This window comes from Oxyura jamaicensis, chromosome 3 (assembly GCF_011077185.1).
Source record: "Oxyura jamaicensis isolate SHBP4307 breed ruddy duck chromosome 3, BPBGC_Ojam_1.0, whole genome shotgun sequence".
NCBI lineage: Eukaryota > Metazoa > Chordata > Aves > Anseriformes > Anatidae > Oxyura > Oxyura jamaicensis.
Genome location: NC_048895.1, coordinates 84,515,927 through 84,542,903, shown reverse-complemented (window position 1 = coordinate 84,542,903; position 26,977 = coordinate 84,515,927). Strand labels below are relative to the sequence as shown.

Here is a 26,977-nt window from a genome sequence, read left to right as displayed (position 1 = left end):
CTTCCACTTTTGCTTCTAAGTAAAAGAGAAAAGAGCTATAATCTTAATTCTAAACCAGTCAGTTTAGAAAAATATGAAAAAAAAAAAAGAAGTAATTTAACTCAAAATGGAGCTGAGACTAGGTCCAGCATTCCCCTATCTTGCTTTTAGGAGAGAAAGAAAAAACACACAAAAAAATCTAGATCTACCCCAAAATCCCCACACTTTGATGTGATGAAAGGACAAGGGACTTGAGTGGGACAATTACTGGCTGAAAAGAGATCAATCTCTGATCAGTGCCACCTACTAGCTAAGGCCACCTACTAAGACATTTTGTCCACGCATTTTAAGACAATGAAGTCCTGATGATTAATTTGCTGTTTAAAAGAGCCAGGCATGGAAGCTAGTGAGGATTTTAGTCTAACATCTAAACCATTTTAGCAGAAGAAAAGCTACACAGTAGCTTTGGACATGCCTAAGTAGCCTTGAACAAAAGCTGTGTTTGTACCTTTCTCCTCCAACAGATACTACACCTACACATCAATGTGAGAGAAAATATTAAGAACTTTACCAGTGGCAGAGCACTTCAGTATTAGCTCAGTGACAATGGTTTTATAGGCTCATGTTTTACATAAGATTTCTGAGAAATAGAACTGTTTAAGTGACTCTTTACAATATCCCAATATTCACTAGTGAACAGCATAGAATTTCATTATTCTTTATTCTCTGTCATAGTTCAGTTTTGGGCAACTTCTAAAGTGGAGGAATTTGGGAGTATGTAGGTGTGTGAATCTTCATGCACACTGAAAATCTGGTTTCTTCCCCAAAATATAATCACATTCCTACAGATCTTTCGTTCTGTCTTGCTCTCCCTCTAGATCCACCTTGAAACACTTTTGAAACACGCAGAATATTAGATTTCAGACATTTAAACAGCATGCACTCCTTTAAAATACAAAGTTGTAACACTTTCTCAGAAATATTCACGTCTGAAGATGAGAAAAACTTTTTTTTTTAAGTAATCAATGATATGATCTGTTTTTCTGTCCTTTTTTCCCCCCCCAGCTATAAATATTCTTTTATACAAAAAAAAATAGTCTTACCCTTGATCTTTTACTTGGTGTATAGGCCTTGGAATTGCTGAAAATAAGCCTCACATCTTTACATAATTCCATTGGTGACTCATAGTTACCAGCTTCCAGTGTTTCTCTAACAGTAGCAAAATCCATAGGAGTGTCAATGATGTCTCTATAATCCTGTTACAAAATAGCAAAATAACCCATTACATTTTTTAGGGCTTATCCTTTTCATTTGGAAGCATTTGATAAATCTATTAAAACTAAACCACACTCCTTGAAAATACATATAGAAGACCACTGAAGACATTTGCTCCTTCCTACTCATACATAACCAAACTCCTCACAGACATACTCAAAAGAACCGAGTTTAGAAGTTAAATGACACAAGATTTAATTCATTTTGTAGAAAGATTTCTGGATATACGGAGCTCAAAAATTTCTGGCTCTTAAAGGTTAAGTACTGACATACTGTCATGGAGATAACGGATATAAAAATGTGACTACAAGCTCTCTGGATGGTTTAACAACTCAGAGTTAGTACTAAACCTAATACCGTTCTCACATACTAGCTTTAAAACATGAAGTTAGAATGTTTGAACCCTATGACAGTCTTCGTGCATCTCTGCTGAAACCTGAGCAGTCTCCCAGATGGAGAGCCAACAATTTAAGAAAGTAATACTGAAATAATGAAAACTCCACAGGCTTAAATGGGACCTTGTTCAAATCAACCACTCAACTTTTTTCTAGGCTAGGGAAGAAACAGGAGAACATCCACACAACAAGAAGCTCAAATACCCATATGACAAGAAGGTGAGGTAATTCACCAGAACACATGTAACCCGTGCAAGTACCTCTGAATGTTAGAGGTCTGTGACAATAGGGAGCAGAGCATTTTCTGCCCAAGAGCAGTAAAGTGTTCTGTATCAGCTCATCTGAGTTTCTGAATTGCAAAAGGCAGCTACTTGTAGCTAGGCACAGCATGAAGTTTAGCTTCCTTCAAAAATTCTGGTGCTCGGTGGTTTGCCAGAGCATCTACACAGACCTACCATCAACTTCCAAAAGATGAGCTTATTTTTTTTCTAACTCAGAGAAATAGTTTCCCCCAAGCTAAGCACCTCAGACTGGTATTTTTAAGAAACATTTACAAAAACCTTTGCTTTGATAATTAAGGTAAAACTGGTCTAGAAAAGAGATCCAAGGCAATAAGACTTTTTGTTAAAATATTCTGTAGTTACATCTGAACTCCATTGAAGTCACCTAGGCAGAAAGTGAAATTGGAGAAACTCAATTGTTATTACAGCTAATATAATAACAACATATCACACTACAGTGCTTCAGCTGGTACTTCTTCCCCAACATCCCCGATGACTGTGATATGAAAACTACTCATATTTTCTACACGTCCAAAATGAAAACCAAAAATGTGCCATGACAACATTTGCCACAACAAGAAATCAAACATATTCCATTCATAGATGACTATTTTTCACTCAGAAAATGAAACAGGTGTCTTAATTGCAAATGCTGTTTACTCAACAACCTAGTCATCCCTTAACATAAAACATTCTGCTACTACACTATTTCAGAGAGTAGAGAAGTACAATTTATTTTGAAACTACTTTAAAGAGACAATGAATATTATCATCAGGTGACAACCAAAAACTGACAGAAAAGCTCTGTGAGTAACGCTGCCTGGAGTTTTGATTAAGTGATGTTTCGATTAAGAATGGTCACAGTTAGAGAAGCTAACTTACTGTATTACAGCCTGACTTCCTGTTCAAGAACACTCACCGGATATTCAAGGAGATCCACCGGTTGTCGAAAGGGTTCAGAGTCTTCGCACTGAAAAATTAGATTCAACAGCTCCTGACACTGCTTCTTCCATGACTGAATGTCATACGACTGGGCTCTGTTACGTAGCCGCCGCTTCGGCTGATGATCCTGAAATGACAGTATGGTCTGGTATTTATTAAATAAACTAGCTGTTTTTACAAATCAAACAAAAAAGGTGCCCTGCAGGATATAAATTCTAATTCATTAATTAGTAATGTGCAACAGCACATACAGAAATGTTTTTACACTGCATAGCTCAAAAGAGTAACGCTTCAGTCACTATAAGTTCAAAACTTTCCAAAAGGTGATTACACAATAATAAAACATTTTCAGTTTTATATCCATTTGTTTACAAAAGCACTGTGAATTATTTACAGCACTATAAAACATTTTAAAAAACGGAATATGATTTTACCTTTCTTTTTCTAGTGGAAGTTCCTGGCACATTTGTATCTTTCTCTTCTTCCTTTGAGCAAGATAATGAGTCGCATAAAAAGGTTAAAAAAATATAAGCATATATGAGTAGGTGAGTTCTTTTATACTTCACTTTATAATTTGAGTCTTCACAATTCTATCCCTATCTCTTTGGAAAGTATTTAATGCAACTGTCAGTTTGAGAACCTCACAGAAGTCTAAAGAATCTCCAGTAAACAGTTAATGCTCTCTGCAGTACAGGAGAAGAGGAGGCTGGATTTTTACCAGTATCCAAGTTAACATGAAGAAACATCCAGTTGTCAGTACACTGTATTCAGTACACGCTATTCAGTGACTGAATACCGTACTTTTACATCAAGTGGGAAAGAGGCATCAGTCCCATTTTTCCAGTCTAGCAATGCCGGTGTCTAAGACACAACCACTCACCTCATCAGAGTCAGACAACACTTTCTTCTTCATTGAATTGTATAATGGAATGATGTCATAGCAACTCTGGTCTCTGTGCAAGAAGAAACACACACTATCATTTATTTTCCATCTTCACCTATGGAATCAACTGTATTTTGCAAAGAGTAAGGAAAATACTTATGAAGTCATTCCTCCCCAAAATGATAAATTGTTTAGTGCCAAAGGAATACTAAGAGGTCCACAGTAGCAGGAAAAGCTAATCTACTGCTCAAAAAGCCGTAAAATATTTTTTGTATTCCATAAAATATAGAACACTTAACAGTGACATTTCAAAATAAAAAACCATAACCCCCTACCATGAATTTATTAACATTAGAAAAATATGCTATTATACCAACTAGATAAAGGCTTTTAGGGCCTATTCAGCTTTCTAAGAAACACTACACTGGATTTAGTGTGTACAGGTTTCTTACACTGTGTAATCACAATGTAAGAAATTTGAAAAGTGATATTTATTTGTCTGAGTACTAACACTGTTACTGTATAAACCTACATAATTAACTTCACAAAACAAAAACAGTTTTTTTTTTCTTGTATAACATGGCAAAATCCTACACAGAAACAGAAGTCCAAAGGTGTTCTACTATTCTGTATTGCAAGCCACCAGAAACAGGAAGAATAAACACCCAGCAACTCTACACTGGAACTCTAATCCATAATATTGACTACTATGATTAGCAGTGGGACTGGGTGTGGAGTGGGTGATTAAAAAAATATCAAGCAGAAAAAAAATAATTTTTTTTTTTTTTAAAAAAGCTTTTAAGATACATAGATAACTTTAGAGACTAACCCCTAGATAGTCAGAGATATCTAGATATCTCATTCATTAGAACCATTGGGTTGACCTTTGTTGGTCTAGGTCAAGTCAAAAGCCTAAAAAAAATCTTTGAAAGCCTGGGCTTTATATGTATTACTATTTCACTGCAATGAGTATAGTAATTGGCACAAGCTATAGGCTGTTATTAAATAAGAATATCTACATGATGCATTACTTTTGGTAAGTCAGTTAAAACCACACACTTAAAAATCCCCAATCTGCTTAATTAATCAAAAAAAAGAAGCTATATCGGACAGATATTAAAGAACAGAATTATTAATTGTGAAACCTTTCAGATGCATATCTGTTCCTAAAAGTGTGTCAATAAAATTTTAACATCTGAAACAGTTAAATATTTTCTCTGTTCAGCCAGTATCAGAAACCAATGGCACCAAAGATCTCAAAGATTTATGTACAGTTACAGACGCCTTAGATTTCCAAATACATAATTCCAATGTTTTTAATGAACACATTCAACATTTTGCTCAACTACTAATGTAGCTTGCCATTTTTACAAAGTAGGAACAGCAGCATTCACTACATACAAGCAAATCAAGACAACAGACACAGTAGGCTCTTACAAACTTTAGGTCTGCAGATGTGTCATCTGAGTGTGAGAACTCTGAAATATTTCTCAGACTCCATTTTTTTTTGGGCAGTAACAAAAAAAGAAGTTTAAGATGACTATTGCTTTTGACAACAAAGCTTCCAATTTTTATTTTATCAACCACCATTTTCAGACTCATTCAGTTGTAAAGATTTTAGAATTAAATTCCCAGTTATATTAACACAGGCAGCATTATATCTTAATACTGGAGTTCTTAGGTTATCTGTAAATATATCTATTGTTCCATGAAGATATTAAGACCCATTTTTATTATCCAGCAAAAAAGTCTATAAAACACTTTTGAAATAAAATGCCAATCTATACCAATGTATTATAATACTTCATCTCGTTTTGCAACCTTACGTACTCTTGTTTTGTACTTGCTTCTTTTCTGTCCCAACAGCAGACAACTGGTTTATTCAAGCTGCAGAACTACCTCACTTTAAAATTAGTATTTCAAAAAACCAAGTACCTTGATCAGAAGCAGAATAATAGTAGACCTACTAAGCAACTCACTTTATGAAGTGCAGCAGAAGATCCGTGACAAATTTGGCAGACTTGACAATAGGACTTCCAGGCTCATTAAACGTGCGAGTGTTATGTTCAATGTATCGGACTTCCCACATTAATGAAGAAAGTCGCCTGTGTATGAAAGAAGTGGAGAAGGGATGAGGAAAAGAAAAAGTATCAAAAAGATTACATTTCTGAAAATGTATTACAAAACAGGAGGAAAAGTATTAAATCGTTCTTTAAATTGTATTACCCCTTTCAGCACATTTTGACAATAAATCAGAAAACATACAGGCACAGACATACTGCCCTACATGACCAGCAGAAGGCAGCTTCCTCAGGCTCTTTTTAATAAAAAAAATATAAAATGTATTAAATAAAAAAGTTATTAAAAGTACAAATTTTTTTCTGATAGGTAGACAAGACCAGCATTCCTCACATAGCTCTGATTTAATGACCTAACTAAAGAATTGCCACAACATTGTGAGAAACAATGCACAATCAAAGAAAAAGTGAAAAAAATAAATCAATCTAAAAAAAGATATAACAAAAACAAAAATACACATTACTTCAAATAAAAGCTCTGACAGCACAGAAATCACAAATATAGACCATCTTCTATGTTCATACTGGCAAAACATAATGGAAGTGGGGGGATCATTTAACATATTTAAAGTAGCACAAGCATTTAGATACCATTTTATCATTTTTATGGGTCCAATGTTTAGTTCTACCCGATGCCAGAAATGACAGGGAATGTTTTTCTTCTTTTTTTTCCTGGTGCGTGCCGTGCTTTTGTTTAAAAAACTAAAACAAAAACCATACAGGCAGCCTAACACTCCTGTTTCAGAAGAGGAAAAATGTTCTAAGGTAAGCCTCATGAAAAGTTACTTAAGACAACTCAAGCAATCTGAACAGTCCCTCCTACACAAGTTAAAGAAAAAAAAAAAACACTAGAAAGCACAATACAAGGCAAACAGTATCTACTGGGGGGGGGGGGGACAAAAAAAAAAAACACAAGTGACTGGTAATTCCTTGCCACCTCTGCCTGCAAAACATTAGAGAAGTCAAAGATGAATTTGTATCTTATCACACAATTAACATGGAACAAAATGTATGTGCATTATGGCATCATAACATATATGCAGGTGTACTTTTGAAAATTAAAAGTGATTTTAATTTAGAATTCTATTTTCAGTTAGTACACTTGAAATGCTACAAATTAACTTTGAAATTTGGCTGAAAACATTATCCACTGAAAACATTATCCACTCGTATCCTACAAATGAAGTATTAGAAGGAAACTAATTTCCAAACCAGAAAGTTTCCAAGATCCAAAGGAAACAGAAGTATTTTAAAGGAACATGCTCCTACACGGATAACATTTATTGCAAATAAAATACAGCAATTGCAATCATATTTTACGAAAAGATCAAAACTGTATCAAAAAGTTAAAAGTTATTTTTGTTGCTATCCAACCATTTAAAATTTCAAGGCCAATTATTTAAGCAGCTATTTTCCATCTAATGCTTTATGGAAGTTTAAAAACAAAAAACAAGTCCATTAGGACAAAAACACTTCACATATGCCTATGGTTTCTCTTATTTAAAAAAAAAAAAAAAGCCTTTAAAAGTGATAAAGTGCACTGTTTTGCAATTTGAATCTGACATGGAACAATTCGCATAATCAGGAATTTATATCACATAATTCTAAAATGCATTTAGGAGAAAAGATATTCAATCCTTTTTAACACACCTTATGAAATAGAAAGCTAGGTCAAGGATTAGACAAACAGGAAGAGCACACCTGTACCCATTTCCAAATCAGGTACCGTGAGACAAACAGCTACCAAAACCACAGCTGGCAGTATTTCACAGCAGTACCTGAGACTTGAATCTAACCTGTAAAATCGGCTTTCCAGTCTTTGTTTAATGGTACTGAGGTCCGTGGGATATGCCACAACAGTGCAATACATTGGGTAAGCTTGAAGATCCACAGGTGCCACAAACGCAGATGCAATATCTACACAGAAGTTAAAAGGAATCCAAGTTATATACCACAAAACAGTCCTCCTGGAGTCTCAAGAATTTCCCCCCCTGCAACACATGCTTTTTCTTCATGCTTGGAATGCAGGGCACTTTTCCAAAACCAAGAACAACACTCTCTCTAGATATTCTGAACATTTTGTAATATAAAAGTGCTTGCTGACGTGTATGCCACAAGTACAATCGCTGTAGTGAGTACCCAGTCTGTTGTGCATGAAGCGCCACGCTCTTCAGAGACATGGCAAATGCATGCAAAATATACGTGTTTGAAAAGTAAAATTAAATGTATAAATTATACATTATGAAGATATGCAATTCAGCATTATTATTTACAAGACAGGCTCATTTCATTTGGTTTTATATTGCCACTCTTCCAATTTCAAACAAGGCAATTCATTAAATTCTCACCATAAATGTCATCGTAGTATTTCGATCTCATTAAGATATGAGGAAAAATCACTCTCAAAATACAATCTCCTGTCCCCTCCAAACAGCAAAGAAGCCATCTCATACCAATCCACCATAATGCCAGAAGACTGCTGAGCAAGCTAAGTCTATGCACCTACACATTTTTTTTTTCCTCCTGTGCTTAGAAGCATCATGCATGCTTAAACATGTCATTTTAACATTTTATACCTCAAGGGAAAATGTGGTAATAGAAAAGCATCAAAAGCCTTTAAAGTCTTCCTTGAATGTCTTTAAAAACAGAAAAATTGTTGTTGATAAACAGACTGCTCTTCTTCTAAAAGCTGTTTACTTACTCTTATGAATGTTCTAGCAACTACTGCTTTGGACCAGTATGTACCACATATGCTATAGTCAAAGCCTAAACTAAGCAGTATGCCATACAATGAAACACAAAATGTAAAACTGTTACTCTTAGATGAGACAGTGAAAACAACCCAAACTTCATTTTCTCACTTTTTTAATGTCGTTTTGTAAATTTGGATTACTTCACTATGTAGGTATTTCGTTTCTTTTGGAAGCAAAAGGCAGCTTCTTATTGTGTCACCAAAGAAATCATAATGTGGGATATTTAGGTATTATAAGTATGTCAATAGTTTTCAGGGATTTGTGAAACTTGTCACTTCGAGTAATTCAAAATCATAAAAGTAATCATCTGTGATGACCTACATATATGTAATTTATGAGCGCTGTTACCCAAAGAACCAAGACTGCTGGCTTATCACAGAACATACACGAGATTTATGATTCAGCCTGTACTTCACAATGTCAAAAATCAAGGAGCTGTTTTTATCAAGACCCAAACCCCTAGTATACGTCAAATTATCTACCAAAAAACTATAGTTACCATTGAAAATAAGAGAAAGTATAGGCTTTATGTGTACTTACTATACAAAACATTTAAAATGTTCTTTTGTTCATTTAGAAAGTTCTATTCCAGTTAATCAGGAAGTTAAAGGTGTATTTTTTCACAACAAAACATTTACTGATCTTGGTAATTTCAGAAGTATACATGAGCATACTCTGTAAAATGTAATACAAAAATGTTTTCTATAATATTCGGGATTTACCTAGAGTCATGAGTTGGTTTATCCCTGCAATAATTCTGTCACACTCCTCGTCTCGTGTCCTGGAGCCCCATTCTCCATCCAGAGGTTTGTAGAGCAGTGTTCTACGCTCATCATCTGTTAAAGGAACACTAGTTCCTAGTTCTTCTGGAAATACAGCTAGAACGTAACACGAAAACTAAATAAAATACAAATCTTTGTATCTTGTGAAAGACACAGACCCACGTAACTAAGAAAAAATAATTAAAATATACATAACTTCTTTCTACTAACCAAGACAAATGCACAGTTCTTGATTCAGTATCCCTTCTATTGTTATATGTCAAATTTAAATCTTTATGATGCAATTTGGTGTACAAGTCCTCCATTAAACAAGATTTACTTTCTTCAAAATAGCTAACCGTAGAATTTATTTTAGAACCAACTAAGGTAATCTTTTATCATAACTGACCTTCATGTTGCTCGTTTTTCTTAAAACCCTAAATTCTTGATATTGTAACTAGGATTTGCGGTTGATGATTTTCAGATGGAATTTAAGATAATGGCTTAGATGTTAGACAATAAACCAGTCTCCATTTAGTAGTTCTACCCTGCCAGTTTTGTGAGGTCAAATGCTAAAAGCAGAGCTACAGAGCAAGCAAACTGAAACGCCATCACCCTGGCATTCTTAAGGGCCTGCTGACTTCGACTAAATTCATAATGTAACAGCTAGATTTTCAGTGAATGATGCACAGTGCTCCTCTTTAACATTTTGTTTGTTTTTTTTGAAAGGAGGTGTAAGAAAAATCAGTATTTATGGACATATCAACAAATTCCGGTTCAGTTGTCTGCCTGTTTTAGTTACTTTAGTCATGTTATCACATTAGCTTCTGTATTTGACTTGTAAGAGGTACTTACTAGAAGAAGAGTTGACATAGAACAAAAAGTTGAAATGTGCACAACTTAAAAAAATAAAAAATATTTATGGTTACTTGTGGGTGACAAAATTATCAAAACCTTCTGGGAAAACACAAGGAAAAAAAGGCTGAGTTTGTGTGTGTTTTTTTTTTTAACCAGACTTTAATAAAATCTTCAAAAAAATCTATTCTTCTGATGAGAAATATAATATTCTCATCATGATCTGTAAACAGTGCCCATGCTATACTGCCCACTCTGTACAATGCCTAACTGCAACAACTTCTGAACCAGACAGGCAGCAAATCCTGCTAATATCAAACTCTCTCCCTGGTGCATCTTGAGTCTTCAGTGCATTGATTACCTGCTGGCAGGGTAACAGCTTGCAGAACAGTCAGCTTCCTTTCAGCTGACATGGGCACAAGTCTATCTTCAAACCTCCCTAACTGTACGAGAAGTTAATTGCAACTGTATGCCAACTATTTCAAGGTTTTGTACCATTAGTGACTAAATCTAACATATGTTTTGTTTGTCTAAGTATGGTTTTATGTCTTTCCTAAAGGAAAGATCACAGTTTGTCTATGTTGGTCTGTATTTATTCTCATAATTCACAACATTATTTAGATGCAACTGGTTTGTGGTACTTCCCTCCATTCCTTAACAGGTGAAATCACACAACAGTTTTTTACTTCTTCACATAAACTCTTAAAGCAAATTAAATTATGAATGTACCATACCATTACTTGGTATCAGCTCCATGTCCCAAGGACTCATCTTCTCGGTATCCCCATTGTCCCAGCTTAAAAATAACCACATTTAAATTATCTACTAATATGGCTTAAACGAAGTAATTATTTAATGTCTGTAACATAACTTATTTATTTCAGAATATTAAAATAAACTGGTACAGTGAGAAGCATGATTGAATTCAATAAAAGGAAGTTGCTCAGTCAGTACTTCAAATGAAATATCTAATTAAAATAAAAGACTTTAGATAAGTTTGCTAACCAGACATTGTAGCACTGAAACAAGCTGTCGGGATAATCGGGCTGAAGAGGTTCCTGGCTTTCAATTGTTCCAAACCACCAAGCATCATCTATTACTGATCTGAAACGATCACCTAGGTAAGAACAAAAAATAATTTAATCAATACAAGGTTTCTGCCTCCTCTGAATAAGAGCAGTTTTCAGACACATTCAGCTAGATCTTGAATACAGAAACCCCTTTAAACATTTGCAGCATCAACAGGCAAATATGAATCATGTTCTTTAAAAAAAATAATTTAAATTATTTTTGAATGCTGCCTTTAAATCTAAATGAAACAGTTAATAATTAGCATAAATAGAAGCAATGGATGATTTGCACATATGTCCACATAACTTTTATATATGAATTTATTTCTTAATTTCATATAAAGGTGAAACATTCAAATGCTGTAGCTTTGAGACTACAATCTACTTGCATTAAACAATACACGCTATCTTAAAATAACTGTGCACTGACACCCGTGTACAGGTAATACTTTCACATGCTGCTGAGCTCATCCTCCTTGGTTTCTCGTGTACTTCAGCTGTGTGTATAAACAACTTCCAAACACAACTGAGACAATTATTCCCTTTACTAATGCAGGCAATATGACTGACAGAAGAATCAAATTTATTAATGCTTCTTCAAAAGGTTAGCAAAGTCACTTAGGATGATTTGAAATGGTTTCACTACTGCGAAGTATTCATATGGCTGAGCAAAAAGGTCAGAAGTGTTATTAAAAAAATAGACATCAGAATACATTACACACATCATCATAATTTCTAACATTTTCTGTAAAACAGGCTACAAAATTTGGAAACAACTTTTTTTAGTGGAACATTCAGTTAACTCAATGCAGGAACAAATGGAATTTAAATCTGAGATTCCAAGAACAGCATTTTTTTGTTTTTATAGGATTTGAAGACTATAGATACTTTCTCATCTTCTATAAGGCTTTTTTTTTTCCAGTATGTCTACAAAAAGGGAAAAAAGCCACAACATTCTGCTGAAGTGCTTGCGGCAGTTGTCTGAATTATTAGTAACTACATATATTCTCAAAATGTTCTCAAAATGTTTACTGATTTTATTTTTTTTAGATTTAATAGATTAGTTCCATTTATGTAATTCTAGGACAACTACAAACTTCCACTAAGCCCTAGTTGTGCTGAATGTAAAAGAACCAAGCCATTCATACCACAAATATCTTAAAAGCAAGATCAGAAATGTAAACAAGGGCTGATCTATTTTAAAGGAATAGATCAGTCCACAGAGCTCTTAAAGATCAGTCTCCCAACCAGTTTCACAAAGAAATGGGAGTAGGTACAACTGTGAATGCCTTTCCAGTGCTAAGCAGTTCAAAAGCACTTAAAGGGCTGCATATGCCAACAGTCACTTTGGATTTCTGAAAAGCCAGAGCATTCCAGTGCTAAATAAGAATGCTAAAATAAGTGCATGTGAATGAAAATGCTCACAAGAACAGTCTCCTCAATAACCATCTCTCCAATGTCCTGTGTGTCATTTTATCCGTGGGATACGAGAAAGCAATCTATGTGGACATTAGATGGAAACTTCTAACTAATAGAGGGATTTAGCATAATTTTCCAAAACTGAGTATCACCAGATGACGTTAGCTTGGTGGAGGTTTAAAATATATTTTGAATTTAAAGTAGCTGATACATAAGAGACATGTATGCACACCTATCTTATATGCATAGCAAAAGCTCAAGGAATCCTGTCAGAATAGGTTTTAGCCCAAATATTTGTATTCTACTTGAACTATAAGACAAAGATATGCAATAAACAGAATCTGAGTAGAAATAAGAACCCAACACTTCTCAACCTTTAGAAATGTGCTCTCTTCAAGAGGATTCATACATTTAAATCACAGGGTCCCTTAGTATTAGAAAATATAAATGCTGCAGATAAGTAAATAGTCTTCCTCTCACCACCACCACCACCAGCCTAGCACAAAAACAAAACAAAAACCAAATAAAAATCCCACCACCACCAAGGATCGTTAAGAGATCAATATTCTAATGACTTAAAGTGGAGCCAGAAAATTTAATACTCAGTGACTTTCTAAAGAGTAGCTCTAAAAATATTGATTTGTAGGCTAAGTGGCAGAAATCATAAAGGAATAAGAAATGATAATGACGATAGTCCTGAGAAAACAAACCAGAACTGCATGGAACATTTATATATGGTGCTACACACTGCAACAGAACAGTGCAGGGTTTGTTCCAAGTAAATAAGCATACACTAGTAAAGTATCTCTAGTGTCAAGTAGAGACCAGGGCAGCGTTTCAGAAGATTCCTGGAAGAGCTGTAATAATTTTATCAGTGCTGTTGCTATCTCTGCTTTACCATTTTGTATGGTCTCACAAAAGGAGACTATTTTACCGCTACTCTTATCACCCAGAAGAGGAACTGAACAATGAACTCTAAAACACAGTTCTCAGAGTTACAAACTCTGTATTAGTGTTGACCTGAAACTCAAGTTATTTGCACTGGAGGCTTGATAAATGCTTCTGGTGCTCACAAAAATACTTTCCACACTTCAAGTTTCTAGAAATATACTTGCCAGCCTAGGAAGGAGATGCCACCTGTGCTCATAACCTTGAGCCCTTGTTGGAAGGGCTAACAGTTTAAATCTCCTCAACTACTCCTGAATTTCTGTCATGACAATTGACTTCCGGCTATGCTGTTCACATATGAGGTATGGCACTCATTCTTTTACTGCTGCCATAAACTTGTGGGAAAACATTTACATTGTGGCAGAGGAGAAGACCACAGATCCATAACTATCAAGAAACAGCAAAGCATGGTGACATCTTAGGTGTTAACCAAGCTCGACACTTAAGGGATCTTTCAGCTGTAATGATCTTTAAAGGGGAAATTGAGGGACATTTTCCGACTGATTCAGAAGCCTAGAGTCTTTACCATATTCTCTATAGATCTGAAGGCTAGCTGTTCTTTTTGACAAGTTCATGTAAAGTATTAATAGGGCATTTTGTAATTTATATACTGCCAATGCATGCACACACTAAACGAGGATATCATGATGTGCAAAGGACAGGCTATCAATTCATCTTTTCTGGCAGAAAAATCAGGTAAGAATCGATAAGAAAAAGCATCTAAGATCCATCTGTGCCACTTCTTCAGGCTACTTAGTCACAATGAACTTAGGAGAGGACATCAAAATGGAAAAAACGCGTACAGATGAAGGGATGCAATATATTTGCAGAAACGTATTATACCAGTTCCTTCTATACAGGCAATCAGATGTACCATCATGTTGTTACAATAAAATCCTCCACACTTTTATATGATGCTTTGCCTGAAGCAGTAAAAAGTGCCACCAAGTCAGCTGCGTATATGCTAGTCACAGCTCCTGAATAGGAGAGCCGAAGGAATTGAGGTATACATCAGTCGTTGCTAGTTTACAGAAGATGTGTTTAACATTGAGAATTGGTTTAAAAAAGAAAAAAAAAAAAAAAAAAGCTAGGCTATCAATATTTCACTTTCAGGAGCTTGTCACTACAATATATACTGAGATACTAGAGGACTTAAAAGGTGTCTGTAATTCTACAAACATGGTATCAAAACCAAATTTCTCTCTTAGGGGAACAGAACTCAGGCTGAACTCTGAAGAATCAGTAATACTAGCTCAATCTTTTAAGTTTCAGGGTCAATCTAATGATATGCTGAGGAATAAGAACATGAATTTCATGACCTCCTGAAAACAAAACAAAACAAAACACACTTTAGAGAATCATTTTGCTGTACCGCACCTTTTTCTCCCCCTACTTAGATTTCATTGTTAAAAGGTGATCTTTGCTACTGCAAAGAAAAGATGACTAGGAAGCTGATCTGACTGGAGGACTTGCCCATTATTAACATTCTCCAGTATACGATGTTTTACTCAAACAAGTCAAAAATAGATGGGAAAGGCATTTTCTTTGTGCAATCTAGAGAACATAAATATCAAATGCTTGATAAAGTGCTTCTGTGTTTCCAGAAATAAGCAGGCCGGAAAATCTGGGGAAAAAAAGCTCTAGTAACAATGCAGTTTTAAGAGGGCCTTCAATCACAGATAGGATAAAGTAAGTTATCAGTTACCGATAAACAACTGAACATCATAATAAACACCGTATTTCTAAAAATTTTTTCTTCATTTCTCCCTGCAAACACACAACTGAGATTTATTTTTGTACTTTCTTTTACACAACGCATTTTATATTTTGTTTACTTGCCTGTAGCTTCAGTCAAGGACAAAGTGGGACTCCACATCCAAATATGGCCAGAACGTTTCCTCCATTTCCAGCATAGTACTAAGGATTTATTTACCATAACCTACTTTGTAATAACTTATCATGAAACCAGGGAGACATGTAAAAACAAACCATTAAAAAGCCCAAACAAACTCCCACCACTCACCTATATTCCATCGTCTATGTTTTGCATCATCAAACTGCTGCCTCAGAACTAGGAAATCTATGACATCTGGCATATCATGGTACCTAATTACAACAGAACACAAAACTAATAAGCAATACAATAGCAAGAGCAGGAAGTAAAGCATAATTCAACATTCTGAATTCAAAATTTCAAAAGCAAAAGTTCCAGTCATGACACTGACTTTCAAAATAACCCAAAATTACAAAAAAGTAATTTGAATATACTAGTGCTTACTTCATGGTGAATGATCCTCCAGTTAGTTTACCCGTATCCGGGTCAAGAAAAGCTAGTTTAAGACAGCAGAGAGTAGGCAATCCCACTTCATACTTAATCCCAACTATCTTCATCAACTCTTGCTCCTGGAATCAACAAAATATTACATACCATCACGGAAGTTACGATGACTAGCAACTTTCTGAAACGTGAAAATATAGGTATACTGAAAATACCGGATTTCTGCCAAAACATAGCAAAACCAAATATTAGAAATTTAGTCTTTCAAACCAAGATATTACTTTGTATTGTAACTTGTTTGAAAAATGTGTTGCTATGAGACTTAACCAAATTAAAAATAAAATCGGCTTAAACTGATAAAGTATGATTTTAGCATAACTTACTAAAATGGTTCAAAGAAAAAGTACAGATTAAGATCTGATTTCATTTGTCTAATTGGTTAACTTTTTTCCCTTCCAACTATCTAAAATATTAAGAGCACAGTATCAGAGACAATCTGCATCAAGAATCTTCTTTAAGTTTGTTTCATTAGTTTCCAAACTTTTTTTTTTATATGAAGATACCGAACAAAAATGAAAAAGAAATCATACCCGTAATTCCATTTTATGCCACGGTTGTTTTTTGGGATTAATACTATATATTTTGTTCTTTTTAGCCATTACAACATATGCTTCATGACCTTGTCGGAAATAGTAGACCTAGGAGTGAAATGGGACAGTTATCTTAGAAGTTATGAAGACTTTTATATGTAAAAATGCTAATATATTGCTGCCATGTGATGCATGTATTCTCTCTTTTATCATCAATTCTTTGCTTTCTGTTTTTCCTGCATAAGTCACAGGTTCTCAAATAAAATTAAGTAGACAGTCAAAGCAGGTATCACAGAAACTTTCCCCTTTTACAGAAAAAACGAGAAAGGATACCATTTTCAATATGAGCAAAATATCCTAAAATGCACATGTGAAACCAGAACAACATAAATAGCAAAACCAAAACCATCTATTAATCATCACACTACAGCACAATTCAATGGCAGTAACATAAATCGCACTAATCCACCTGCTCATTCACCACTGTAAGACAGCCCTAAGATGACAATCAACCATCACTAAATTGAGTTAATTGCATCTTTTTTGAACAAGATATACATTCTAGAAGGAAAATTCAGCTACTGGCTATTCTACTGGTAATATTCTACTATTCTCGGTGTTCATTTCCATACCACCGAACAGCCTAACAAAGACAAGAACAAACCAAAAATAGACCTTTCAAGTGCTTATGACAAATTCTTTCAAATCCATCCATTACAAACTTCCACAATTCAGGCATCTAGACTCTTGTTTGTTTTATGATGATCCTGATACCACTTGGATGAGTGATGTTGTTATAAACCACTATTGCAATAAAGAAGTAAGCCAAAAATCTTAAACTTACATTCAAGGAATGTTTGTGAAATGCAAAACTGAGCTTCTTCAAACTAATTAGAACAAAGATCTTATAAAGAGGTATCTGCTAAATATAATGCACAACAAATAAAAATCCTCTAAAAAGGTCCCAAACCATAAACATGAGATTTCTACCAAGTAGGATGAAAGAAGAATAGCTTAAATGCAAAGGCCTAAAACAACAACAAAAAAAAAGAAGAGTAAAGAGCCCTCCATAAGTTTTAAAATACATTTATAAAGACAAACACTAATATCTGTATTTCTACATGCTTCACATAAATATTCTCTTATAAAATACTATAAAGAGTATCTGCCAAGTTTCTACATTAACTGTTACTGACTTTCCTTACTTTCGTATGGCTTTCTTTTTTTTTCTTTTAAATAAAGGACTCTTAAGCTTTACTTCAGACCACAAACTTCTTATAACCTTACTTTTCAGGGTATTTGAAGTGCATAATACCCAGAAAGCAAAAAAAAAAAAAAAAGAGCACAGCTGTTACAGAAGACATTGAAGTCAATGCACCTAACTGGCAGAAGAGGAACAGAGGCTACTAGAAGACTCCTCTAAAATAATGCCAAGTCAAATTACACTTCCAACATTGTGATAACTGTTTCCTACACCTTAATGGGTTGTTAAATAACAACAACAAAATCAGCTGAGTGGCTCAGGCTACAAATAGTTCCTTCTACATTTACTGTTTCTGCTAAACCTCCAATAATACATTGTTTACAAAAGCAGAATATTTTCCTTTGAAAATTGCTCCACGCACTGTGCCTTCCATCAAAACAACAATTCTGAAAGATATCTGTGGAAAACAGAATTTGTGCCCTTTTCCAGGAAATTGTATTTTTAATCTCGATCAACTCCTGCTTTTGGATATTTGTGGTAGTACCCAGACACAAATGTTCTTTATCACATTAAAAGCAGAGTATTACAACAACTATGTATTGTACTTGGGTAATCAGCCAGGCAAACTAGAGTCCCATGTCTTTTGTATGTTTCCCTTGTTCCTCAAGACACATGACAAAGGTCTTTAAATGGCAGTATTCAAAAAGGGCAAAGGGGTGGTATGTGCTATTCTTACATACCCGGTATACCTAAATATAGCACTACGGTTGTTTCTTACTTGTTTGCACAGCTGTAAGAGAACAAATTTGAAAACTCTCTCATTCCAAATCTTACGAAATATATCAACCATCCCACCAAAACGTTCCAAGCCCACAGGAGACTTCTTTTCTCATCATATTTTTCTAATTAAACCTTTCTTTTATTTCTGTGGATCTCAAAAGTAACTTTCTAGTGAAAAGAAGCTATTCATCATCTTAAAGCAAATCCGTGAAAAGCAAACACACAGAATTTTAGACTAAGCAGCTTGATTACTAATGTATTCTCTATTAATGCAACTAGTCCTACTTTCTAGATGCAGCATAGGAAATTTCCTGTTCACCAATATATAGAATTTTTCAGCAAAAGAATGCAGCCTACTTAAATATTCCTAGTACACAGTGCATAAGCTATTCAGCAGGTGCCAAACCAAATACCGGAGTTTATCTTACTAAACTGGGATATGATGCCGAAGTCTCCTGGGTAATGTGGTACAGATAAATCCCTGGCTGCTTCACCGTATCCAGATGCTATCAGGCACCAAATGTATTTGTTTGGATTTGATCTTTTGAACAGCACAGTCTCCAAAACATGTTTGCTGGAGGGTGTAAGTACATAAGCATGTTCTCCATTGCAACTCTGACTTGAACTCCTATTTCCCTTGCTCACTAATGAAGTGAATATAATTCTTGCTTAGTTATGCTGCAAAACGGATCAGTGAGGTTGTCCAGTAAAAACAAAAGCAAAACTTCTTGTACATGCAACCACTGCTCTCCATTCAGTTTCTAAGGTGATACCAACAAATGGCTGCAGCTCAGGAGCAAAATTAACCGACTTTCACTAAGTCAAGTATTTCTCCAGCTATGTTCTAAAGATCTGATCTACACAAGAACTCTGTTTAGTACCTCAGAAACACATTGCTTCCTGAAGAGCCAACAGACTACACATTACAGCATAAGCCAGCTATTTCCTCTTATTTTAACCTGGGGGAATTTAGGAAACATGCACAGACTCTGGTGTTCAATATTACTTTCTATTTGATACTACTTATTCATGACACTCACCGTACTGTTCCCATTTCATATATTCCAAAGTAGAAATTGGTGAGTGTCCTTTTGCTATTGTATTCTGAGACATCTGAGCCATGTTTACAAAATGGTTTTAGTTTAGTCCATGTAAAATGGATATATACAAAATTATTCTTGTGGTTTTCTGACTTAAGAGGCTAGCAGAAGTTTTCTGGCATTAGCAATGTATGTGAAAAAGAACTGCATCAGAGGTTGTCTTCAGATTAAATGAAGTTTTGAGAAAACACCAACATCACCTATTTCTTCCTCTCTTCTTTAAAAAGGTTTAATACCCAGTTTTCACTTCAAGTCCCAAACAGAAGTTTTCCAAACAATACTTAAATTTGTATTTGATTTCATACATATTTTTCAAGGTACAAGATGCCCTACCACAAAGGCCTAGTTGTACTAGATAAAGCATCTCAAACAGCTTGTATAAGTGTGCTGTAAGTCACACACTGAATGTAGTACAAGAAGGAATTTTACTGTTAACAGCATGGAAGAAAAAGGTCAAAGCAACATTGTGTGCAGAACATTTTTTTAAGTATGGGAAAGACTATTGGAAGCAAATGCAAATTTTAGCCTGATCAAAGAATGTTTTGAAGAAAATCCAAAATGTTCCTATAATAAATGGTATTAAATCTCTGGAAAAAAAATGCAAAGATGAAGACAAAAAAAAAAGACAAAAACAAGCTGAAAGAAGGAAGAACACAGAGGAAAAACTACAATACCTCATCCCCCATCTGTGGTACAAATGGGCATCGACGAGGAACAGTGTCTGTAATCCATGCTGAAGGCAGCCATTCTTCCAGTGTCAAACCATTTTCTGCCAGAACTCCTACGGCCAGCCTCTAAAGAAAATGCACACAGAAGATTAGTATGAGAAAAAAATAACATTTGGGGCATTCCTGTGTTTTGGGAAGTGCTTTTAAAAAACTGACTGCCAATCCTTTAATATACTTAAAGTAGAAAGGAACTTACTGTCAGTGTGAAAATAGATCTTAATTACAGCTTACAGTAACATCAAGACCAAAAAAAATAATCGAAAGAGCTAAGTTTTTTAAATAACAACCTTTTGCATTTAAGATTGAATTTAAGAATTACAGCTCACGCCCAGAAAAATAAAACTGAAATACATCATTCTTTTTAACCAATGAGACAAAATATTGAAAGACTACAACAAAAATTGTTTAAGATGATCTAAAAATTTGCACACGTGCCTTGACTTTTAACTTTTTTGTATTTGGAAACCATAATCACAAATTTGTATTTAGCAACAAGATTCAGTAAGCAGAGAACAGGTTCTACACTTACCTTTCCCATTCCTTCTCCTTATAAAAGGTATGTTTCAAATCTCTATCCATCAAAGATAACAGGCAGCAAACAATCAAGTATCTCAAGAGGACTGGAAACTATTTTTGATCAGGCTTGATCTAACTAGTGAGATAATGTGTCTTAGACTGAAAAAGAGTCTAACTAGTGAGATAATCACATGGTTGCCTTGGCCCACAAGACACTACAACTATACAGTTCCCTCCCACTAAGGAACTCTGTAAAATAGATTAATGAGTGTACACAGAGGTAAAGCATGTGGAAATGACATGGATTAGGTAAATAAAGGTTTCTGCACAACCATTCAAGCGAGGTTGCTTTGTAATTCTTAACAGAACCTTGTACGTGTACAGAAAGCTACATGGCTACTGACAGAAGACCCTGTACCACCAGACTGAAAATATGATACTCCAGATGTCATTCCAGGGCACAAATTCAAACATGGTTTCACCAGAATGGGACCTGCTTTGAGCACACCACTGGAATTTATTGCAGGAAAAAGCATACCACGATTAAAAACAAGAACAACAAAAAATGAAAACAGAGCCATTCCAGTGTAAAAAAATCACTAATAAAGAAACACCTTATGGATTTTTTGGGTTCAAACAGGTCTGTCTTCTGAAAAACTGATGTAATATGTCAGAGCTAAGTCCGTCTAGCTCATTGGTGAATTATGGGAAGGAAATAAACATTCTTTAAACAAATTCCTCCCTTGTTATAATTTCACATATTAATCAGAAGTTTAAAACCTTCTCAAAGCCAAGCCTGAACTCAGGCCACCACAGTTAATAATCACACTGAAGAGACTAATCACACTGAAGAGACTAATCCCCATGAATTTGTCTAGTAATTTCTGAAACTACTAAATCCCTTACTAATCAGCTCCACAAACAGATTCCATACTCAGGTTTGGTTTCAGGTTTGGTTTTGGGGGGTAGGAATAGAATGGGGAAAGGATCTTTTTTGAGTTTCATGCCTGTCACTGGAGGATTCACTGCAACAAAATAAGGAAGGAAATCATCCTGTATATATTTGTTTCTAAACCACTTACAGGCTTGTAAAAGCTTTTTATATCATATCTCCCCAAACTCTCTTCCTGTCAGAGTAAGCATGTTTGAGTCTGCCCTACCAAAGGAAAAAAAAACAACTGTATTCTTGTGCAAGTATCACACACGATGGAATTGACAAAACAAACAAACAAAAAACGACATGATTGTTCAGTCTTAAAAAGAAGTTGTAATAAAGTGATGAGACTGTCAAGTACGGCTGAAAAAAAAAAAAACACAGGAATTTCTGGTCTGAGATAACATGGCTTTAAGGACATCAAAAATGTTCCGTAAGTGTCTCATATTTAAGAAAGCATATAATTACAAGAATCTATCATTTGACTTACAAAAGTCAGTAAAGACTAGTAAAAGACATGTTTTCAAATTGCACCATATTAAGTTGCATACATAACCAAATCAGTCATCTAACTTTGTCTAAGACAGTAAGAGTGAACATCCTTTAATATACAAAGTGCATCTAACCTTTTGTTTTCTCTCTTTGGGTTTCCTCTTCTTTGGTGATGTTGATGGTCCATCTTTCTCCTCACTGCCTTTCTTCCTTTCCTTTTTAATTTGCTTCTTTTGTTTTTCAGGTCCTTCTTCATCTTCTGAACTACTTTCTGCTTTCTTTGTTTTAAGTTTAGGTATTTTCTTTGGTGGTTGCAGATTGATTCCTGCGTCTGCTGTCCAGTCAGAATAATCACTAGAGTAGTCACTATGTACAACATGCAAAAGATAAAAAGATATTAAAGAGCAGAAGTTAAAAAATTATTCAAAGTACGTAAGTTTATGTAATATGATCCAATCCAAGATTAGAGTTAACAGTCTAGAGAACTATAATTTGTTTAAAAATGCTTCCTAAAAACCTATATTCTAACTACAAGTTAAATGGTAATAAAACAAAAGCCTTGAAATCATTTGATCTTGTAAGAAGCATCTTCTAGTACAACTACTGAATCTTAAATTAACTTGGTCAGTTCAAGATGATACATTTTAAAGCCTGGATATTGTTCTCATGACTTCTGGCTTTGAAGAACTTTAAACTATTATTAACAAAAAATATCTGCTCAGGAAGAAACAAAGAATGGGTTGAAACTACTTCAATCTTTGCTTTAATTTCAAATCAAGGGCAAGCAGAGGCAGTCGCAGGAATCTACCATTGCAGGCCTGAAACATGCCTGCAAAGAAAACTCTCCTGCAAAACCAATGGGAAATAATTCTGCAGCTGGCAAACAAGGGTGAAACATTTTCTGAATTTTAGTTAGTCAATAATACAGATGAAAATGAAATCCTGGAAGTTTTAAGTTCTCTGTCATCTTCTAAATGTACATATTTTAGTTATTACTTAATTGTTTACAGAGAAGACAAGAATACTTAAAATTTATAAGCAGGACTTTGTAAGGTGTATTGTCACTTACCTAGAACTGCCATCGCTGTGCCATGCTCTTTCATCATCTTCTGATGTTCCACCACTGGCAACAACTACTTCTCCTTCCTAAAAAAGGATGGGGAGAGGAAAAGGAAATGCGTTTTCTTCACAATTCAAAAATGATTAAGACTCTTCTAGGCTTTATGTATCTTATAAACACAGACCGTTAGAAAAGTTTTACATTGTTAAAAGACATTTTAATTTGCAGATATTCACTTTACTTTAACAGACTAAATGAAAAGAAATAAAGTATCTATGCCTGGAGAGATGCACGATGGAGAGCAACATTTTTGAAGATATAGCCAATGGAACCATACGTCTTCTCAATCTCCATTTAATAAGGCTAGCTTACCTTTTGAAAAATTATTCCCAAACTTTTTTAAAGTAGTACTTCTCCATCTTTTCAATTACTATCAAATGAAAATTAGGACAAACCTTAAATACTCATTTTTCCACTGTAGCTACCTATATCACAGAAGCACAGGCTGGAAGGGACCTCTGGAGGTCATCTTGTCCAACCACCCTGCTCAAGCAGGGCCACCTAGAGCAGGTGACCATGCTGACAGACTATACAGGCCATACTGATTCGGCTCACAAATCTAGGACAGATTTAAGACCACACACATTGACTTTGCAAAATCCCATTTGTTGGTTTTTTTGTTGTTGCTTTTTTTTTTAGGCAAAACTAAACACATGCAACGGCTTTTGAAACATGACCTAATATCTACTTTTAAAGAGATGAAAGAAAGCCCACAATGAAAATGTAACCTGAGTTTCAACTAAGAACTAAGTTTAATTAGCTGAAGCAGAAGCTTAACAAATAGAAATGGAATTTATAAGACTGCCTTATGACTGAGGATCTTACATCTGAGGAGCTGTGTCCATTTTCTAACTCTTCAGGAGGCCGTGCGGTTTCTTCTAATGCGTATCTTGTACGGTAGTTGTGCTGGTTAGCCTGCTGTTTTCTTGAGTCACTAGTGTCTAGTAAATGATCATGAGAATGATTCTGTGAAGACATGAAAATCAAAACAGATCATTTTTGAGTATACTTTTTTCTAATACATAACATTTTATTTAGCAGTAGTACTGGAGGAAGCAACTTTTGCAGCAGCAACAGAATGCAAGTTTCAACATCAGAAAATTCAAAACAAGTCACAAGTCCACAGCTAAAGCTGATGAATAAAACACACGCAGGAGTATGTGAATATAAGCACCAAGTAGTTCAGTATATTTGGGACAAATTAAATTTTTTTCCCAAATATTAATAACAAATTGTATCTTGAATCATGAATACTCACCATTCTCAACAAGGTTATATAGTTAACTGATAGGCTGCCACGAGTTTTTAACAGCTCAAAATTACACTAATGAAAATGCCCAGCAGAAAGGGGACTCCTACAGAGACCTCTCTCATGTGTTATATTGCATCTGAAGGGTCAGATCTGTTAGAAGAGAGGGACCATACAGTAATGCATCCCTTAGTTACAGTCATTCCTGCATGACAAGAAATGGCCTTTAAATGGTAAGATGATGCACAGAAAAGTTCAAATGAACCCAAGTCAGTTGTAAAGAATCTGAGTTCTTATGAAGCTTAGAATATGTAATACAAACACTTGCTCTTAATACTTGAATGTAATCCTGTATTAGTCCCCCACCCTTATAAAAAATTAAGCACTATGGTCTCAATTTCTTTTTTTTGTTATTTTGTTTTTTTTTTTTTTTTTTTTTTGCATGCGTACTTGAACTTCAGACTTGGTCAGTCCCAGTGAAATAGCTTCTGTACGCTTTTGATGCTACACAAGGTGGTATCCTCCCCCAGTACTCTAATTCTTCCAGAAGGGAAATCTCAGATATCTATTATTAAGTGTTGATATGGTTGAAAAAACAACACCAGAGATGAAGCAAGAAGAACTGAAACAGACCACAGAAAGGTACTAATATTATCCGAGCTTTCTAGTGGGATAACTTGCTTTTACCTACTCCTCTTACATTTTTTTCTTCTGGAGCAGTGAGATCTTTCCTGTCCCAAATGATGAAAGTTGCTTTTTGTAATGTTAAATTTTCCCTCCAAAAACAAAACCTACTTTCTGTTGAGAACTGTAGTAAAGCTTGGTTAATAAGCTGTATCTAAGATTTGGTTTTCCTTAGCTGAATGCAGAAGACTGATAGTTAGAGCTCTTCTCCCACCCTCCATGTTGAAAGATGCATGCCTTTTTCAGGAATGACTGCACCTGTTCACCTCGGTAGATCTGTGCAATTACATTACAGTTTTCACCAAAGCACACAGGACCAACACACACTGCTCTGTGCTCTCATAAGTAAGCTCTGAATTTATTTTTTTCCATCCAGTGAAAACTGGGAAGTCACCAGTGTTCTCTTCCTGAGAAGCTGACAGTGCAGCTACTGGAAGACACTTCTATCAGGATTGCTCAAGTAATCAGCATTTCAAAATTGCCCAGACTTTTGAAACCTGGGGCATTCCTTCTTCTGGATTCAAACTGGCAGCACATTGCAGATCTCCTCAAGCTGCTTTGACCTTACTCAGAACAGCTGTAAGGCAGCCCTAAGACTAGCTGCTGGGCCCACCACACAGTATGATCTGCCCCAGCCTTCCGGGGCTGCTCACTTCTTGTCAAGCTCTCAAGATTGATTGCTGAAGCAGACAGGTCACAAAAGCCAACACTACAACAACTTGCTTCTGCTACTTTCATAGAATACTCGCTGGGCATCACCGCTTTTTTATAAAGCCCATCCAGCTCCTAGCATCATGAAACGCTGCGTGAGGAAGCACAAACATAAATGGGATCACATAAACCCAATGAAACCAACCAGTCCAATACTGTTAATAATAGCAAGGATGCATTTTGCAGAAGCTACATTACAACTACACTATTTTTTGTCTTCTTTCTAGAAATGAAGCCCCTGAAGATGTACACCCACACTTCTATTCAGAAATAAGATTTCTCAAATGGTTATTATAAATATAGCTTTACCCTACTTGCGCTGGAACTATGGATTCCCCGAAAAACTGAGGTGCTTTGCACTGCTGTTTGGTTTTGGAAAGAGTTGTTCTCTTTTGGCAGTTCAGAGGTTGACAAAAAATAAGTAAATCACTCCTGCATGGAAGTGCCTATCAAAGCAAGTAACATCACTGTATACATATTGCATTGTGGTGATGCCAAAGCATAACAGACTGCTTTGGGAAAGATACAGTATCAAAACAAGAACTTAAAAAAAAATGTTATCCATGACACAATTAGGTTGAGGTTGGAAGGGACCTCTGGAGCTGACCTCGTGCAGCTGCCCTGCTCAAGCAGGGACCAGGAAAGGGAACAAAAGGTATATATATTTCAGGTCTTGCCAAAAAATATAACTTAACATCAATCTTACTCAACACAGCTTTACCAAAACATGATTAGAAGCTGTAGGTCAGACCCAGTACAAGGTCAGGCAGATTCTCATTTATTCAGTGGTAGTTGAGTGGCAGTAGGATAGAGTATGAAGGTTTCACTGGAAAGAGGAGGTATTATAAGGTTTTCTGGCAAAATGGAATCCATCACCAAACTCTGCAACAATGACTGAGGAAACACAACTGATAGCTTTCTTTTTCCAGTATATATCCTGAAGAAAGAGCTT

At 35.3% G+C, this 26,977-nt stretch overlaps 1 protein-coding gene across 2 annotated transcripts in view; it reads right to left on the bottom strand.

The window, feature by feature from the left end:
• PHIP (pleckstrin homology domain interacting protein) overlaps window positions 1–26,977 on the bottom strand; it is a 103,335-nt gene that overhangs the window by 10,630 nt on the left and 65,728 nt on the right. For both annotated transcript variants that reach the window (XM_035320635.1, XM_035320636.1), the window contains 16 exons: window positions 24,207–24,347; window positions 23,331–23,407; window positions 22,396–22,627; window positions 20,266–20,385; window positions 16,508–16,615; window positions 15,918–16,042; window positions 15,663–15,745; window positions 11,208–11,319; window positions 10,937–10,998; window positions 9,309–9,464; window positions 7,630–7,750; window positions 5,735–5,860; window positions 3,753–3,825; window positions 3,307–3,357; window positions 2,850–2,999; window positions 1,083–1,235 (listed from right to left, as the gene is read on the bottom strand). In XM_035320635.1, coding sequence (XP_035176526.1) covers window positions 1,083–1,235; window positions 2,850–2,999; window positions 3,307–3,357; window positions 3,753–3,825; window positions 5,735–5,860; window positions 7,630–7,750; window positions 9,309–9,464; window positions 10,937–10,998; window positions 11,208–11,319; window positions 15,663–15,745; window positions 15,918–16,042; window positions 16,508–16,615; window positions 20,266–20,385; window positions 22,396–22,627; window positions 23,331–23,407; window positions 24,207–24,347 — 1,890 coding nt within the window. The remainder of the gene's footprint in view (window positions 1–1,082; window positions 1,236–2,849; window positions 3,000–3,306; window positions 3,358–3,752; window positions 3,826–5,734; window positions 5,861–7,629; window positions 7,751–9,308; window positions 9,465–10,936; window positions 10,999–11,207; window positions 11,320–15,662; window positions 15,746–15,917; window positions 16,043–16,507; window positions 16,616–20,265; window positions 20,386–22,395; window positions 22,628–23,330; window positions 23,408–24,206; window positions 24,348–26,977) is intronic.